This window comes from Babylonia areolata, chromosome 9 (genome assembly GCF_041734735.1).
Source record: "Babylonia areolata isolate BAREFJ2019XMU chromosome 9, ASM4173473v1, whole genome shotgun sequence".
NCBI classification, from domain to species: domain Eukaryota; kingdom Metazoa; phylum Mollusca; class Gastropoda; order Neogastropoda; family Buccinidae; genus Babylonia; species Babylonia areolata.
Window position 1 is genome coordinate 30783958 of NC_134884.1, and position 19111 is coordinate 30803068.

The following is a 19111-nucleotide window of genomic DNA, read 5'->3' on the forward strand; positions in this document are numbered from 1 at the left end:
GTTATATCTGTATGTAAGGGATTTTGCTATTATAGGAGCTGAGAGTTTTAATATCTTTCCATCTATGTCATCAAGACATCTTGCACCTGTTTGTTTTAAATGGAGCATTATAAACTTCATGTACAAACATCAAAAGAATATCTGCATCAAAGGAATATCTAATATGGATGAAATATTTTGAGACTGACAGAATTCGAACAGAGCATCCAAAGAGTTAAGGTTTGATTTGTCTGATTTTATAATTGAAGTAGCTATATTACAGAAATGAGAGTTTAGTTTATCTGTGGATGTGTCTGTAAGTGATGTCATTTGTGTGGCTCTGTTCATATTATTCGATTGATTTATGGCTTTCCACAAAGACTTACTGTCAGATTTAGAAATGATCAACTTTTGAAAACATTTCTTTTTCGCTAAGCGTTTTATGTTATTTGCTGCCTTTTTTTGTTTTTTAATCTTCTCGGGTTCCAGCTGCCAAAAGAAAATCTCCGAAATCGACGGCGTCTTCTGTGTCTCTTGTTATCCAGAGAGAGAGAGAGAGAGAGAGAGAGAGAGAGAGAGAGAGAGAGAGAGAGAGAGAGAGAGAGAGAGAGAGAGAGAGAGAGAGAGAGAGAGAGAGAGAGAGAGAGAGAGATGGTTTCTGAAGGAAAACAGAGAGAGTTGATTCTGCCATTTTATCAAAGGAAGTCTGCGCCTGAGCGTAATAATAAAAAGAAAAAGCACAGAAATCACCATGTTTTGGCTGACGTCTTAAATATCGTGAGCTTTTTTCTTGTCCTTTAACATGGATGTTTACACTGTCGTGAAAATACTCTAGGTGCCTCGAAAAACAAACTGAAAAGTCGTTTATCTCACCGTTTATGGGACTTGGAACAGAGAGCCAATATGTACACACACACACACACACACACACACACACACACACACACACACACACACACACACACACACACACACATATATATATATATATATTAATATTTCTTTTTATCACAACAGATTTCTCTGTGTGAAATTCGGGCTACTCTCCCCAGGGAGAGCGCGTCGCTATACCACAGCGCCACCCATTTTTTGTATTTTTTCCTGCGTGCAGTTTTATTTATTTTTCCTATCGATATATATATATATATATATATATATATATATGTATATATATATATATATATACACACACACATGTATATATATATATATATATATATATATATATATACATATATATATTTGTGTGGGTGTGATAAATAGAGAGAGAGGGAGGCAGGTAGATACAGAGAGAGAGAGAGAGAGAGAGAGAGAGAGAGAGAGAGAGAGAGAGATGGTAGGGGCGCAGACATAGAGACAGTCAGACACAGACAAAATGAAAGAGAGGGGTACAGACAGACAGACAGACAGACAGACATAAATAGAGCAATTGCTGCGTTTTGTGACTGTGCATTGTTCGAGACATGATTACTGGAATTATTCTGCCCCCTCCACCCCCCACCCCCAAAGAAAAAGAAAAAAACCCAACAAACAAAAAAAAACAACCCCAACTAAAACAAAAAAACACAACAAAAAAAAAACGTGTGCATGGTTATTCTTGTTTATAAAATCATCACTAGTTTCGCTTCCTTAATATAACCTTAGATTTGGACAGAAATGGAATAATTGTTGCGTTTTGTGACTGTGTATGGTTAGAGACATGATTATTGGAATTATTCTATCAAAAAAAAAAAAGAAAAAAAAAAAAAGAAAAAAAAAGAAGAAAAAAAAAAAAAAAAAGTGTACGTGTTTATTCTTGTTCAGAAAATGATCTCTGGTTTCGCTTGTTCCTTACTATAACCTTAGATTGACAGAGAAAAAGAACAATTGTTGCGTTTTTGTGACTGCATTGTTAGAGACATCATTACTGGAATTATTCTGTCCAAAAAATTGCGCAGGTTCATTGTACAGAAAATGATCACTGGTTTCGCTTGTTCCTTGACATAATCTTATAACAGTTTCTCGCAATAACATTCGCAGCATAAGAATGACATCTATTGCAATGTGTTTTTGTTCGTCTCCTGAAGTCATGCAATTTTCATGCTTCAGCGCATACAAAACTTTGCTGCCCGACTTGTCCTCAGAAAGAAAAGATCTGAGCACATCACTCCTCTTTTGCAACATCTCCACTGGCTCCCTGTCTCACAACGAATAAAGTACAAGATCAGCACTCTCTGATTTTGATGTATTCACAAATCTGCCCCTTCCTATCTCTTCGGCTGCCTTCACCTCTACACTCCATCTCGCTTACTACGATCGGCTTCGGATCCACTCTGTTTACGCATACCCAGATTCAAACACTCCACTGTTGGCCGCCGTTCTTTCTCTGTCTCTGGACCTTGCAATTGGAATGAACTTCCTCTTTCGCTTCGTCAAGTCTCCACACTCAGCTCTTTCAAGTCTGGCCTTAAAACCCACCTCTTCCTAAAATAGCCTCCCTTCCCTGCCTCTTCCTTGTATTCAGTTTCTCCAGTTTTAGAGTTATGCATGCGTGTGAATGACTGGTGCGAAAGCGCTTTGATTTGTCTCTGCACAAGTTTCAGCGCTATATAAATACCATTATTATTATTATTATTAATTTTGAAATTTTGATTCAATGAGATTTTTGCATGTGTCCTTTCTTCCCCTATGTTTTGCCCATTTGAGAAACTATTTTTTACATTACAGTCGATGCATACCAAGCGGATATAAGATAGAGACGACGACAATATTTGATGAAACAAATGCTTCAACTGCCAATGCCACAGGCGCTGCCACTATTACTACTACTTCTACTACTTCTACTGCTGCAACTACTACTACTGCAAACACCACCAAGAACAATAATTTTAGATATGAAGATGATAATGATAGCATAACGATAAAAACATATTTCATAATGAAGATGAAGATGATGATGATGACGACAACAACAACAATAATAATAATAATACTAATAATAATAATAAAGGAAGAAGAAGAAGAAGAATCCGATACTCCTCAACTCCCGTTCCTTCATCCACCACCACCCTTATCCCCCCAGACCTTTTTGGCCATAAGGGGAGGAGATGAGGCAGTGAAGGAGCATGCTTACTGGTTTGTGGTTTTCACTTTATCATGATGTGAGCATTTCGTTTAGTTAATCAGTCTCGTGCGAGTAGTATCATGAGAGGTTAGTCTGTGGTCGAACATGCAAAGGTAAACCCACCCCAACAAAAAACTCCACCCAGGCAAGCTGATCCTTTTCCTAGAGGACGTGGTGGGCAACTATACATACAAATAGACAATAATAGAATGCCTGTTTTTACAGTATGCTTGTTTCTTTACGTGTTATGATAAGATAATCATTTCATTTCTTACCAATTAAAGACTCCACCTCTCTCTCTTTTTTTCCACCCCCCCCACCCCATCAACAAAACCCCAACCCTATCCAGGTAAGCTGAACGTGGTGGGGCAACTGAAACTAATAAAAACAAAAATGAACAATAAGAAAATGCTTGTTTTACAATAACATAACCATTTATTCCTTATCAATCAACTACTCAACCCCTAATCTTTTCCCACCCCCTCCCCCTCCCCAACCCCGACAAAAAAACAACCCAACCCACTATCCAGGTAAGCTGAACCCCTTCCTGGTGAACACGGTGGGGCAACTGAAACCAACTGAAAATTAAGGCCAGACACGGTAGTGAAATTTTGACCAAAGTCATTATTTTTTGTGATTTTCGTTTTTTCGCATAATTTGCTTCTTCAACATCTAATCTTTATAGTCCGTTTCACTTGGGTACTATATTCACTCAAATAAAGCTTCAAACAGCATCAACATGTGTGACTTCATGTGAGTACCAAGCACATCTCCTTCTTTTCCTGTTTTCTCAGTTTTGTGTTTTGTCCTCGTAATACCATTTTTCAAAATGCTAAGGCTCAAAAACTTTAAAAGATAGCATGTTCAAACTTAATACTTTTTTCTTTGTGTATTCATCTTTATTATAGTGCAGTGGGTTGTATAGTACTAGTAAAAGAATGAATATACAGTCATTTGAAAAAAAATTCTGTCAAGGAATTTATACACATTTCAACAAAAAAATAATAATAAACGTATTTATTCAAATTCCAAAATACCACTGCACTATAATAAAGAACAAATACAAATAAATCAAATAAAACAAACAGAAATAACATATCTATAAAGGTATCGAAGTTATAAGCTTTTAATTTTTTTGTTTGTCGGCCATTTTGGATTCGTTTCCATGGAAACCGTCATGATAAATTGCACAAAATGACCTTTTTAGCCATGTTTAGTCCAATATCTTTGCATACCATGTCACAGAAAGCCATAAACTTCAAGTTTATTTCATACGTTTTTGTAATACTGTGTCTGGCCTTTTAACAACAATAAAAAAAAAAAAATTAATGCTTGTTTTAAAAGTGTGCTTGTTTCTTCACGTTATGATAACATAACCATTTTTATTTCTTACCAGTTCTTGACCCCACCCCTCTCTCTTTTTTTCCCACCTCCCAATACCCCCAGCCCCTCCCACAAAAAAACCCAACCCCTATCCAGGTAAGCTGATTTCCTTCCTGGAGAACGTGTTGGGCAAATAAAGCTAATAAAAGAATAAACAACAGTAAAATTCTTGTTTTAAAAGCATGCCTGGTTTTTGACGTTATGATAACTAAGCCATTTATATCTCATCTTTTTTTTCCACCTCCCCACCCTCACCCCCACACCAACAAACGCCCAACCCCCCCACCCCCCTATCCAGGCAAGCTGATCCCCTTCCTGGAGAACGTGGTGGGCAACGCCTCGGCAGTCACCATCCTGGCCATCAGCGTGGAGCGCTACCGGGTGGCCTGCAGGACCATGACCCAGAGCGCCGCCCGCCGAGGGAACCTGGCCCGCACCTCGCTGCTCATCTGGCTGACATCAGTGATGGCTGCGGTGCCCTTCGTCTTCATCACCAGCTATACCAGCAGCTTCCTTGTGGACGGCACGTCCGTCCCCGTCTGCAAGACCCCCATCAACGAAAGCTGGCACAAGGTGAGGGAAAGAGGGAGAGGGAGGTTGTGGATGGGAGGAAGGAAGGAAGGGGGAGAGGGAGGGAGGGAGGAGGGAGGGAAGAAGAAGGGAAGGGAAGGTGGGAAGGGAGGGAGAGGGTGGAAGGAGGAAGGAAGGGAGGGAGGAATGAAGGAAGGAAGGAAGGAAAGAAGAGTGTAGAAGGAAGAAAGAGTGTAGAAGGAAGGAAGGAAGGAAGGAAGGAAGGAAGGAAGGAAGAGGGTGAAAGGTAGGAAGAAAGGGAGGAAGGAAGGAAGGGAGGGAAGGAATGAAATGAAGGAGAGAGGAAGGAAGGAAGGGAAGAAGAAGGGAGGAAGAAAGGAAGTAAGGGAGGGAGGAAGGAATGAACGAAGGAAGGAAAAGGGTAGAAGGAAGAAAGGAAGGAAGAGGGTGAAAGGTAGGAAGGGAAGGACAGAAGGAAGGAAGGAAGGAAGCAAGGAAGGAAGGAAGAAACGAAGGAAAGGAGGGAGGGATGGAGATATGGAGGGAAGGAAGGGAGGAAGGAAGGTAGGTAGGGAGGAAGGAAGGAAGGAGGAAAGGAGAAAGGAGCGGAATGGTTTATTCACATATATAGGCCTCAGCTCCAAATGAAGGGGTTAACATGGTCATTGTGTAACTCAATAGATCAACACAAGCAAACAAGCACAAAATACAGATAACAAAACATAATTATATTCATTTCAAGAAAGGAGAGAAGGACGGAAGGAAGGAGAAGGAGAGGGGGGGTGCGTGTTGTTGGGAGTAGGGATGGGTGAGTGGATTGGGTGGGTTTGTGGTTGTCGGTGGTGATGTTGTTAGCTTGGATTTGGTTGTGGGGGGTGGGTTGGTGGGATAGGGGTGTGTGGGCTTCGGGGTGGTGTGAGTGGTGGAATGGTTGATTGGGGTGAGGTTCTTCTTGTGTACATGATGTGTGTCCAAGACGTTGATGTATAATGTTGCTATGTCCCCCAGGGGAGAACATGAAATAAACCTCTTGCCTTGCCTTGCCTTGGTTCGGGTTGGTGGGTGTGGTGGTGGTGGTGGTGGGAGGATGGTTGGTGGGGGCGGGGGTGGGGGGTGGGGGTGGGGGGTAGGCGTGGGTGGTGTGAGTGAGTGGTGGGAAGATTGATGAGGGTGAGGGGTTCGAGGTGGTGATGTGGTGGTGGTTGTCGTCGCGTTGTGATGTTGGTTGTTGTGTGGACTTTGGTGATGAGTACGCAGCGCAGGTGGTGAGGAAGCGTGCAGGACTGTTGCTGTTGGTGGTGGTGTTGGTGGTAGTTTTGGTAATGTGGGTTTGGTGTTGTTGGTAGGGGTTGGGAGAATATGGGGATGGGTGATGGACAACAGGCTTGCCATCACATCACGCTTCTTATTTAAATCATGAGCTGGAGTATTACGAAGGGTCAAAGGTCAAAGGTGGGGGCAGCGAGGTCAGAGTCAGGTTTTTCACACTGAGCTCTCCGCGTGTGCGGAGCATGCTATCAGGTGACCATTATCATTGACCAGTATTGATTGTTGGTACGTCTTATCCGCTCCTGAAGATACTCGATGGTAGCGGGTGGGAGGTGGGGGGGTGGGGGTTGAAGAAATAGTATATTAACTTCCTTTTTTGATTAACCCCGCTCCCTTTTTTTTTCTTTTTTGCCACCTCGTTGGCGAGGGTAGCTAAAAAGACAAACAAACAAAAAAACAAAAAATCGAAATAAAAAGAATTATGAAAAAGGCTTATGTTTAATCTTCGTTGATAAAGATTTTGGTCTTGTTTTGTCACTTTTCTTCCCACCCCTTCATTCTCTCTTCACCTCTCCCTTTTTCTCTTACCATCTCCTTCTCTCTAATCACCACTCTCTCTCTCTCTCTCTCTCTCTCTCTCTCTCTCTCTCTCCTTCCTCGTTCTGTCTCATTCCTCTCTCTCTCTTTCACCTCCTCTTTCTCTCTGACCTCTCTCTCTCTCATCCCTCTTTCTCTATGACTCCCCCCTCTCTCCCTCTTTCATCCCCTTTTTCTGTCATCTCTCTATCCTTATCTCTGTCAATACCGTTCATCTGTCTGTCTGTCTGTCTGTCTCCGTATATCTCTCGCTCGCTCGCTCATTCGCTTTCCCAGATAATAGCCTGTCGTATGAATAAAAACGCACTGAAAAACGTAATGATTGACGGGAGCACTGCTCGCGTATCGCTTTTTGGAGAATTCAGACTATGGTTTTTATTTTGTCCAGTCCCCCCCTACCCCCCCCCCCCCACGCCCCCACACCTTTCTGACGTCACCCTGTTATTGAAAGGAATCTGAGTGGCGCTTCATGTGTCTGTCGGACTGGATCAGTCTCTGTCTCTTTTGTATGTCTGTCTGGGTGCCTTTCTCACTTTGTTTGTCTTTGTCTGTCTCTGTCTGTGTCTGTCTACCTGTGTGTCTCTCTCCGTGTGTTTGTCTATGTCTCTGCCCCCGTCTTCCTGTCCGTCTGTCTATGTCTGTTGTTTCGTCTGTCTGTCTGTACGTCCGTTTTTTGTCTGTTCGTCTGTCTCTATGTCTGTCTGTCTGTCTGTCTGTCTCTCTCTCTCTCTCTCACACACACACACTCATAGTAATAAACCTTTGATTCCTACTGCAGCGTGGACGATTAAAATATCGTTTAACAATGGGCATGCCCAGCTTGTGAACGTAAGTAAAACAAAAGCTGTCGACCAAAATTAAACATTTCCCAATTTTATAAGATTGCTTAACTTCAACTGTATAATTTTGCTACAATCTAAATAACTGCAGGGAAAGAAATATGATTTTGGAGGTAACAACAAACTTTTGGCAAATATATTTTTACGTAGGCAAAATTCAGTCCAACGTTGATCAACACCATTAACAACTCTCTCCATACGAACGGCGAAAGAGCCGACGTTAACAGCGTTTCACCCCAATTATCATCATCAAAATATTACAAGCGGAAGGCTCTTATACTGAAGAGGTGAATATTGACAAAGAATACCACAATTCTGACGACGGAAGCTGAAGGTTGGGTCATTCAGACACCCACTGGACATCCGAGGGGCCTGTGTAGAGGAGAAGAGAGGACTGGCCGTACTGTACGCAAGAACCAACCTGGCAGTGTTCGTTCAATGAACTGTCGGCGACTGGTTCTACAGGTTAGTTGGGGTCCGTCAAGGCTGTCTTCTGTCATCTACACCCTGTCATATCTTCCAGGAATGTATAACGACTAACCCTCTGGCAGGACACTCTGGCATATCAACATTGGAAGCCGTACCATCACATAATCTCCAATTCGCTGATGGTATGGATTGACCGTCAGGCAGTCTGGAAAACCCAAATCTGGAAACAGTAAAGCAGTTTAAGCACCGTGGTTCATCATCAGTGAAGAAGGGTCCAAGGCCGAAATACTGCCAAGAACTGTGTAGACTGAAACCCTTAATACGGAGAGACAAAGAAATCGGCCACAGAACAAAGCTAACGCTCTTACGTGGACTGGTTATCTCTATTTTCATGGATGCATTCGAGTCCTGTAATCTTACAGCAGAGCTTAGCTTCAGAGAAGGATCCAAGTAATGGAAACGATATGCTTCTGGAGACAAAGACAGTATAACAAAAAAAAAACCCCAAAAACCCACCCACCCACCATCAGACAGCACGTTGCTCTGTATGAAGACTTCCTGATCACAGTGGAAAGAAAAAAGATAAAAAGAGACGGTAGAGCCACGTGAGAAGATCCGACGGGGTCTCCAATATCATCCTTCAGGGAAAAGTGCAAGGGAAAAGGAGACGACAGACAGCGAAAGACGTGGGCAGACAACAAACTTCACTGAGCGGACAGACAGGAGCTTTGCCAAAACCCAGGCCCTCTATCCCACAACCACTAGGAATGGAGAATGTTGGTGATGCACTCAGCAGTGCAGCTCCCCCCACAGCCAAACCAGCCAGGTTTCAGGACCGGTGACAGTGAAGTCAGATTACTTTGGAAACTCCAGAATAAAACGAAATGCGTCTCCAACGTTTGACACATCATTGCACAATGTACCTGATCCCCTCTTTCCTTATTTTTGAAACTGAAAATGACCGAAGAAGTCGACTGTCATGAAGACTGGCGATAATTGATTTCCAGCAGCCTGTGCCCATCTGATCTTTCTGGTTTAATGTATGAAAATCTCGAAAGGAAGAAGAAAGAACGAAGAAACAGATCACGACACGCAAGAAACTTGGTCAGATAATTGTGCTGTATGCTCATATCAAACAGCCTAGTTGATGTTCAGAGCGAGTGCCAAAGTGCGTGCATGCCTCTCTCTCTCTCTCTCTCTCTCTGTGTGTGTGTGTGTGTGTGTGTGTAAAGAAGGGATGTTTGAGTTGTGACCTGTGTTAAAAAAAAGAGATCCTTTGCACACCGTAATGGAAATGCTTGTTGAAAAACAGCATTCAACAAGAGGCAAAGCCTTCATGGCTCACGTGAGATTCCTGCTGTAAAACAACGACAATATCAAGAACGCTTAGGGTGGAGAAGGAGGTGATGTAGATAGGGGGGGGGGGGGGGGGAGATTACACATGTTAACGATCCAAATCATATTTCTTACTCACCATCAGAAACGAATGTTTGTCGAACTTGAGAGTTGTGTTCTGGAAACGAATCCATTTTACCAGAAGCAGCTAACAGCAATCGGCATTCTATTGTTCCTACGATCATGCTTTGTATTTATCGAAGTTTTCAACTTTCCCTGTCTTCATCACGATTTTCTGGCACCGATAAATTGTAATGAAATAGCCAAACGGGGTGCTTGTTCTTTATTTTATTTTATTTTTTAGTTAGCGAAATACGCTGCTGGTCAGGCATCTGCTTGGCAGATGTGGTGTAGCGTATATGGATTTGTCCGAACGCAGTGACGCCTCCTTGAGCTGCTGAAACTGAAACTAGCGAAATATACACGATAATCACCCTGGACAAGTCCAGTTCTTTCGGCAAAATGATCAGCGGATTGTACGCGTTCTGTCTCTTGAAACAGTGCCAAATGAAGGTCCACCACCACCAGTCTTTCCGGTCAAGACAGTAAAAAAATGGCTATTCATTGTCGGAAACCACGAAAACGCACGCAGTTCATCTTCTGGAAATCATTAATCTTCTCGCAGTTGAGAGGGCGAACACACACACACACACACACACACACACACACACACACACACACACACACACACACACACACACATACTCGTACATGTACACACAGAGAGACAACCGAAACACAGGGCTGATATAGACAGACTCAAGTTGCTTACACATGTGAGCAAAAAATTACAAACGCACTGGGTTATTAATTAACATAGTCGTTAACAGTACACGTGAAACGAAATCATTTCCGTGATCGATGCATCTCTCTCTCTGTCTATGTCTCTCTGTCTCTGTCTCTTTTTCTCTCTGTCTCTCTGTCTGTCTGTCTCTCTCTCATACCATAATCATTGTCATTACACCCGAGACAACACGTATAATTTTTCACAGTGGTCTTTGACAGGGAACATAGAAACTTGTTCCTCTCCTTTAAAAAAATGTAGGATATGATATACCGAGAAATAGAGGGAGTAGGAGAGAGAGAGAGAGAGAGAGAGAGAGAGAGAGAGAGAGAGAGAGAGAGAGAGAAGGGGGGGGGGGTGCAGAGAGAGAGAGGGGGAGAGATACGAAACATCACACACGGTAATCCCATCATCGTTCTTTCACGTACACGGACACCTGAACCTAATCATACATATTGAACACGACTAATGGCCGGCCACTGCTCGCTGGAAACTGTAAAAGATGACAACTTTGAGCCTGGATAGTGTGTCGAGAAGCCAAGTCCCACTGCTGATCGATGATAATAAGCTACCGGCGGAGGAAGGCGCGGGTTATTGTTGCTGACTTAGCACCATCACGTTTTTCGATACGAGGTACGCGATAGAGAATACTGCTCCTGGTGTTACAGTCAGACGAACAAACTGACTGACTGACTGACTGACTGACTAACTAACTAACTATGACTGACTGACTAGATGGAGTCTCCCGTCGGTCCGATGGATGAGTAGGTAGGCAGGCTTATCTGTCGGTGTGAGTCCTCATATGGGAGAAAAAGCCGATTCTGGATGCGCAGCACTTCCCACAGGTGTTGCAAGGGAAAATGCCTCCAGAAGTTGAGCCCTGCTTCCTTCGCTCAAGCTTCTCCTTAATGGCCAGCGTTCTCTTGTTTTCAAACGTCTTTATGCCACAAGAGCACAACATCCTCCATCGACAGCGGTCAAGAGCATCAGTTTCCCAGGAAGCGATGTCTATGTCACAGGCTTTGAGGTTTGTCTTCAAGGTGTCCTTGAAGCGCTTGCAGGGTCTTCCAAGTTCACGGTGGCCTTCCTTCAGCTGGCCATACAAAAGCATCTTCGGGATCCTGCTGTCTGTCATGTGGACAACGTGTCATGTCCAGCGTAGCTAGCACTGGATCAGCAGGCTTTCGATCCTGGGCAGGCCGCTCCTCTCTAGGACCTGGAGGATGGAGACCCTGTCTTGCCGCTTTATGCCGAGGATCTTTCGTAGGCATCTCTGGTGAAACTGCTCAAATTGTTGAATGTGACGGCGATACGTCGTCCATGTTTCACAGCAGTACAACAAGGTGGTCAGCACAAAAGCTCTGTAGGTTTTGATTTTGGTGCTGAGTCTGATGCCTTTGTTGTTCCACAGCCTGTTGTTGAGTTTGCCAAAGGCGGAGCTGGCCTTGGCGATGCTCAGCGTCACTCCTGCATCAAGAGCTCCGTTGCTGCATAGGGTGCTGCCCAGGTAGCAAAACTTGTCGATTGACTTGACCTCTGTGTCATCGATCTTGATTGCAGGTGGGGTGAGGGGGGAGGGGGGAGGGGGGGGGGGGCACTGGCGTTCTGTGAGCTAGCTGGTTGGTACATGGACTCGGTCTTACTGAGGCTGATGGTGAGTCCAAAGCGCCTGCAGGAGATTGAGAACCTGTCCATAATGAACTGCATGTCCTCATGGGTGTGTACAGCAATGGCGCAGTCATCAGCGAAGAGGAACTCTCTCTACAGTGCCTCAAACACCCTTGACCTGGCATGGAGTCGCCGCAAGTTGAAAAGTTTGCCATCTGTGCGAAACTAAATGTAGATGCCCCGGTCACAGTCTTGGAAGGCGTCAATCAGCATGGCAGAGAAGAGAATGGAGAACAGTGTGGATGCCAGGACGCAGCCCTGCTTCACTCCATTTACCACAGGGAGCGGATCCGACATGTCAGTATTTTCTTGTACTCTCGCCTGCATGCCATCGTGGAATGATGAAATCAGCTGGATTAGGCTCTCTGGGTAGCCGAACTTTAGGAGGATCTTCCACAGACCACGGCGGATCACCTGTCGAAGGCCTTAGTCAGGTCTACAAAGACCATATGGAGCTCCTTGTTTTGCTCACGGCACTTTTCTTGCATCTGGCGCACGGCAAACACCATGTCACATGTTCTCTTGCCTGAGCGGAAGCCGCACTGTGCTTCAGGGATGACTGTGTTGGAGACATGGTCAACCAGTCTGTTCAGTATGATGCGGGCGAAGATTTTGCCGGCGATGCAGAGGAGAGAGATTCCACGGTGGTTATCGCAGGATGTTTTGTCTCCCTTCCGTTTGTAAATGTGGACAGTTGAAGCATCCTTGAAATCCTGGGGGACCTCCCCTCTCTCCCAGATAGACTAGAACAGGGTGGTCAGCTTGTCTGTCAGCACCTCGCCTCCGTACTTGTAGATGTCAGCCTGGATTCCATCAGCTCCTGGTGCTTTTCCTGACGTTGTCAGCTTCAGGGCCTTCTGGGTCTCGGCCTTGGTGGGAGGGGCAGCTAGCGAGTCATTGACTGGTAGCTGTGGGAGGGCTGCAATTACCTCGTCAGATACGGACGAGTCCCGTTGAAGTGCTCTGCCCAGCAGGCAAGGATGTCTTTCTTGTCTGTCAGGAGGGTGGTCTGGTCCAAGGCTCGGACAGGCGTTGATCCTGTGTCTCTCGGCCCATACGCAGCTCGGAGACCATCATGGAAGGTCTTCATGTCGTGAGCATCAGCAGCGGACTGAAGCTCTTCGGACTTTCTCTCCCACCAGGTGTTCTTCATCTCATGCAGCCTCTTCTGTACGAGTGGCTTGGTTTGTAAGAACTGGTTCTCCTTCCTCTGGCAGTCTTTATCGGAAATGTGATTCTGATGCCGTATATGCAGTGTGCTCAGGAGCTTGGAGATTCCAGAGTCGTTCTCGTCAAACCAGTCTTTGTGGCTCCTCTGTACAAAACCGAGTGTGTCAGCTGCTGCTGTGTACACAGCATCTGTAAAGGTGCTCCATATCTCTTCTACATCAGTCGATGAAGGAATTTCTTGGAGAGCTGCCTGGATTTGCTGATGCAGCACGTCCTTGGTGATAGGGAGGCGGTGAATTTTCAGCTTCCTAGGGGGTTTCTGCCTGGCTGGTTGGAGCTTGCGTGCAAGTCTGATGTTCATCTTGCTGCGTACCAGGCGATGGTCCAACCAACAGACTGCTCCTCTCATGCAGCGTGTAATGGAAACATCACCTCTGTCCCTTTGCCACACAATCACCTAGTCCAGCATGCGCCATTGCTTGGAGCGGGGGTGCATCCATGTGTTCTTGTACTTGTCCGCTTGTTGGAAGAGGGTGTTGGTGATGGTCAGTCCATCCTGCGCGCAGAGCAAGAGCAAAATCAGTCCGTTGGAGTTGCACTTGCCAGTGCCGTGCCATCCTAGGACTTTTGGCCACGAGGAGAAGTCCACGCTGACGCGGGCATTGAAATCCCCAAGGATGATCAGCCTGTCCTTTCTGTCTACCGCTGAAATGGTGCGGCTGAGCTCCTCATAGAAAGCTTCTTTGATGTCATCAGGGTTGGTCATCGTCGGGGCATAGTAGCTGATGACTGTGGAGAAGCGATCCTTGGACAGCTTTAGACGCAGGGTCATCAGCCTATCGTTTATCCCACGTGGAAGGCTGTCAAGCTGTCGTGCAAGTTTGGTTCGTATGGCAAAGCCCACGCCTGAGGTTCTTGGGGTGCCATCTGGCTTCCCAATGCAGTAGAAGGTGTAGCCCCCTCCAACTTCCTCCAGCTGGGTTTCACCGGCAAACCTGGTTTCGCTCAGGGCTGCTATGTCCACCTGGAAGCGATCAAGCATTCTAGCAATGAGCGCTGTGTGTCTTTCTGGTCTGTCGTCTCTGTCTAAAAGGGTGCTAACATTCCAGGCACCCAGAGTCAGGGCATGACTCCTGGTTCTTTTCTTGTGTTGTTTTCGACCGCTAGTGTTGGATGTCCAAGTAGGTGCGGTTTCCTACTAGTTACTAGGCGAGGCAGGCTTTGTGTATGGATCCTTTTATCTCCCCTTCCCCATATGGGGAGAACAGTGCTGTCCTTAAAAATGCTGCTCTGACACTGTGGGAGGATACGTGCGCCGCATCTGCCCCAGTCTACGGCGGACGACCATCACCCTACAGCCGCCTGCGTGCAGAGTCATGACTGGGAACTGTCAGCAGCATCCTCTGCCTGTCCCCGTTACCACTTCTCCATCGCGGCAGGGCTTGGGAAAGCTGGGTGTTGAAGGGCAAGCTCGTCGTTCCGACATTAACCTGGTTGCCTGACCAGCACGGGTTATTTTATTTTATTTTATTTTTTTAGTGAGGAGGAGTTGTGGAGTCCCTTCCTCACTCTCTCGCTTACCGACGCTTACAGTCCCACAGGTGCAGATACTGCCACGTGTAGGACGGCCTCGGCAGGTACAGGTTTTTTCTTCGGAGCTCCGTCTCCAAGGGGGACTTCCACTGGTTCCAGCCAAGGATAAGAGGTCCCCCTGCTCTTTGGTCAGCATCTTCTGCCTTCACAGCCGTTGGGAAAGGTTTCCTCCTCCACTTGGTTACATGGTACCAGTAGCAAGGGCTATGCCTCTGACCTTGGCTGACTAACTAACTAACTAACTAACTAACTAACTAACTAACTAACTAACTAACTAACTAACTAACTAACCCTTTGCTGCATTTCATCCCCGTGGGTCATTTTGAAATAGCCTTGAATTCCCCCTCCCCGCCCCCTCTCCAGGTATTTGTTTTTTTTTTGGTATAGTCAGTCAGGATTGACCCTTCTAGTTGGAAGAGGAAGGGGGTGGGGGTGGGGGGTATTGTTCTGGGCTAGCCTTTAGTGACACTTCCAACTAGAGGGCACTGGTTCTGATTTACTCCCCATTAAGTCATTCCAGGCTACTCTACACAGATCCCGGGCTTAATTTGGGTTAGGCAAATTTTGCCCCTACCGAAAAAATCAACAAAAGAACAAGGGGGAGAGGGGTACAAATAGGCTGCTTCACCGGGGTGTTCAACCATTGCAGAAGCTGCATCAGTCCCCACAGTGTGATTGCCAAGCAACAGGCGCAAACCCCACTGTCTTACAAGATAAGACTGTAGCCATGGTGATGGTTGAATCTCCGGAGAGTAGACTGAAAACGGACTATTGTAATCGATGAAATACAAAGATAGTATGGAGGAAACAGGTCTTTGTGTGGGGTTTGGGAGAGAGACGCAGACGCAGATGATTGATTCATTCAGGCCATAGCCCCATATGAATGAGGGGCGATAACAATATATGTATACATTACCGTAACTGGCAATAAGCATTCAACTGCTTACACAATTAAACTGTAGAAATTAGGACAATACTATTTCTCTTAACTTAAAAGCTTTATACAAGTACAATGCGAGATTCTTATAACAGCGTCATCAGATGATGCCATCAATAGACAAAATTTAAACAAACAAGGGCGTTCATAATATTTCTTTGAAATTTTACACGAACATTATGCAATACAGGACACTTCAGAACAAAATGAACTTCATCTTCCGTTGACTCTTTGCACAAAGGGCACAGGTTCTCTAAATGATTAACATTTTTATAGCGATACCTGTGCAAACTGATTTCAGAAATACCAAATCTAAATCGTGTTAATATGAATGGTAAGTGTTTGTCAATATTAAGCAAAAGATAATTTTTAACTTAATTTGTAGAAGTATAAGCTCTATAGGAACAAAATCGATCACTGGATTGGACATGACGTTCCCAGTTTTGCCATCTACAGTCTATTAAACGTTGACGAAAATATTTCATAAACATATTCTCATTACCGACTCCTTGATATTCCCATACATATCCAAATCCCAATTCACATAGACAAGTTCGTATATTTGAAGCCCAGTTTCTTTTTCCTCTAACATCTAAATCATACAACATATTATAGGATTTCCGTGGTAGTCTATCTTCGTTCATTTTTAATAGTTTCAACTAGTATCGAACACATCTCACAGCAGAATTTATATTTATTAGATATCTATTAGTCTCACCGTATACTAAATCGTTTGGTGTTCTGATTTCAACTCCTAGAAACCTTTTAATTCCAAATAAGTGAACAGATTCACATTGTAAAGTAGCATTCTTATCTAAGCCCCATAATTCTGAGCCATATTGTACTAAGGGTTGTATCTGGGTATCAAAAATCTTAATAAAGATATCCAGAGAATTGTTGTTCAGTACAAATAATTTCTTCATAACATGTAACAATGCACTTTTTGCCCTGCTTGAAAGATCCCTACATGCAGCTACAAAACTCAAACGTGTAGAAAAAAAAATCCAAGATATCTGTAAGCATTAACAACTGGCATGGCAGCACCATCATACACCCACCTTTCCCTTGCTGCCAAATAACCACCTTTCCTGAAAACAATTGTATTACTTTTATCCAAATTAAATTTTAATTGCAAGTTAGTAGCTGAATTTTTCAGGTTATTTATTTGCGTCTGTAGACCAGTAGCTGTTTCTGAGAGCAAGATAATATCATCAGCAAGCAATAACATAAATAGTTCTATAAAATCAGTTGTAAATCTCGCACTGTCTTCCCCGGTCAATTACTTCTAATGCTAATTCATTAATGAACAATGAAAACAAAACAGGACTACAAACGTCTCCCTGTCTTACCCCCCTTGTACAATATATATAATCAGTAAGTTTGTTACCACACCTAATTCTTGTTTTCACAACGCTATACATACTCTTAATACATTTGAAAAGCTTCCCTGTTATGCCATGTTTTGTCAGAATAGGCCATAGTAAATTTCAATTAATAGAATCAAACGCCTTTTCAAAATCAATAAAGGCTGCATAAAGTTTACGATTAAGGGAAAACTGTTTCTGAATTAGAGCCATAAGAGTAAACATGTGATCGATTGTTGAATATCCTCTTTTAAACCCAGCTTGTTGTTCACCTGTTATGTTGCTATGTTCTACATACTCCTGAATCCTATGGTTGATAACTGTACTATACACTGTACTACTGATATCAGACAATGAAATTCCTCTATAGTTATTAGTATTATTTATGTCACCTTTCTTATGAATCGGTAAAGTAATAGATTCACACCAATTTTCAGGAAAAAAACCCCTTATCAAGAAAGCATTGAATGATTTTGTAAAAAAACAACAACCAAACAAAAAAAAAAACACACACAAAAAAAAAACACCAAAACCCCCCCCCCTACAAATTGTTCACATGAAGATTTAAAAAATTCGCCAGTTATGCCATCAGGACCTGCAGGTTTACGATTCTTTAATTTTCTAAGTGCAATCAAAACTTCTTCTTTAGAAATTGGTCGATTAATAAATTCATTTTCCACTTCTGGTAGAATCAAAACTTCTTCTTTAGAAATTGGTCGATTAATAAATTCATTTTCCACTTCTGGTAGACTATGATCCTCACTGCTGTTGTGACCTGAATCTATATCTAGTAAGATTTTGAAATGTTTAAACCAACTATCAACGGATATAATGGATGAAATTTTATTCATACATTCCCAAAATTCCTTTTGATCTTTGACAGACGCTATCAAGTTATTCAACAAACACTTGTTATAAATTCTCTTCTTATTATTACAAAGATTTTTTTATATTCTTTCCTAGCCCTTACTAACATAATATTATCATCTTTCTCTGAAGTTCTACGAAACGTTCTCAGTAACCTGCAAAGTTTTCTCCTATAACATCTGCACTCCTCATCAAACCATTCCTCTTGTTGTTTATTACGATCCACGCTAATACTTTCTTCATAGAAGCTGCACATTCCCGGATACAGTCATTGAAAAATTCCAAGGCTTCATTTACATTTACATCAATGAGATCGAGAGCCTTTTTCAGTTTATCATTAATTACTTTTTCATTCAATTTACCATGAAATTCTCGGCTACATTGACCGTTCCACGCATGTTTTTCTATCACTAATATGGTATTACAATTATTATTTTTGAATGAGTTAACATTGGAAAAAGGGATACGGTACTCAAGGGGAAAATGATCAGAATCAGTTCGATCAGCAATACACAGTTCACATACATCACAAACCATTTCACAAAAATCATTTGACAAAATAAAATAATCATTAACACTGCTTCCATTTTCACCTGTATATGTATAGTGACCTTCCTGGTCACCGTTACATGCTCCATTCAGTATTGTCAGACTCAATGCAGTGCACATGCTCAGCATTAATTTACCATCAGAATTTACGTGTGTGTCCTGAGAGCAACGATTACAATTCACGGAACAACTTTTGTAATAAGAAGATTCAATATTGTCATTTAATGGTTTTGAAGGAGAAATATTTGAGATACGACTGTTAAGATCACCACATAATATTATATAGACATCATTATGTTCTAACATCAGATCAGTCAGACATTCTTCAAGAACAGAAATACCATTATCATAATAAAAAAAAGTATAGAAAGGAGAACCTTCTGGTGGTACATAAGTACATATGTAAAGAACGTCTTTCAAGCATCCAAACAACTGCTTATCAATAATGAATGCGCATGTATTTTCATATTTTATGTGCAATTTGCGTATGAAGGGACAAAACTCATTTCTCATCAAACATACTATACCACCTGATTTCCTCCCTTGCCTGGTGAATTTAATAGGTTCATTATACAATGTGAACCCAGGAAATAAATCAGTTTGACAATCTTCTTCAAATGTTTCGACAAAACACACAAAATCAAAGGACGATAC

At 43.2% G+C, this 19111-nt stretch overlaps 1 protein-coding gene across 1 annotated transcript in view; it reads left to right on the plus strand.

Moving 5' to 3' along the window:
• Nucleotides 1–19111, plus strand: part of LOC143285618 (neuropeptides B/W receptor type 2-like) — a 117947-nt gene that overhangs the window by 74023 nt on the left and 24813 nt on the right. Inside the window, exon 3 of the mRNA XM_076593016.1 lies at nt 4764–5038. Coding sequence (XP_076449131.1) covers nt 4764–5038 — 275 coding nt within the window. The remainder of the gene's footprint in view (nt 1–4763; nt 5039–19111) is intronic.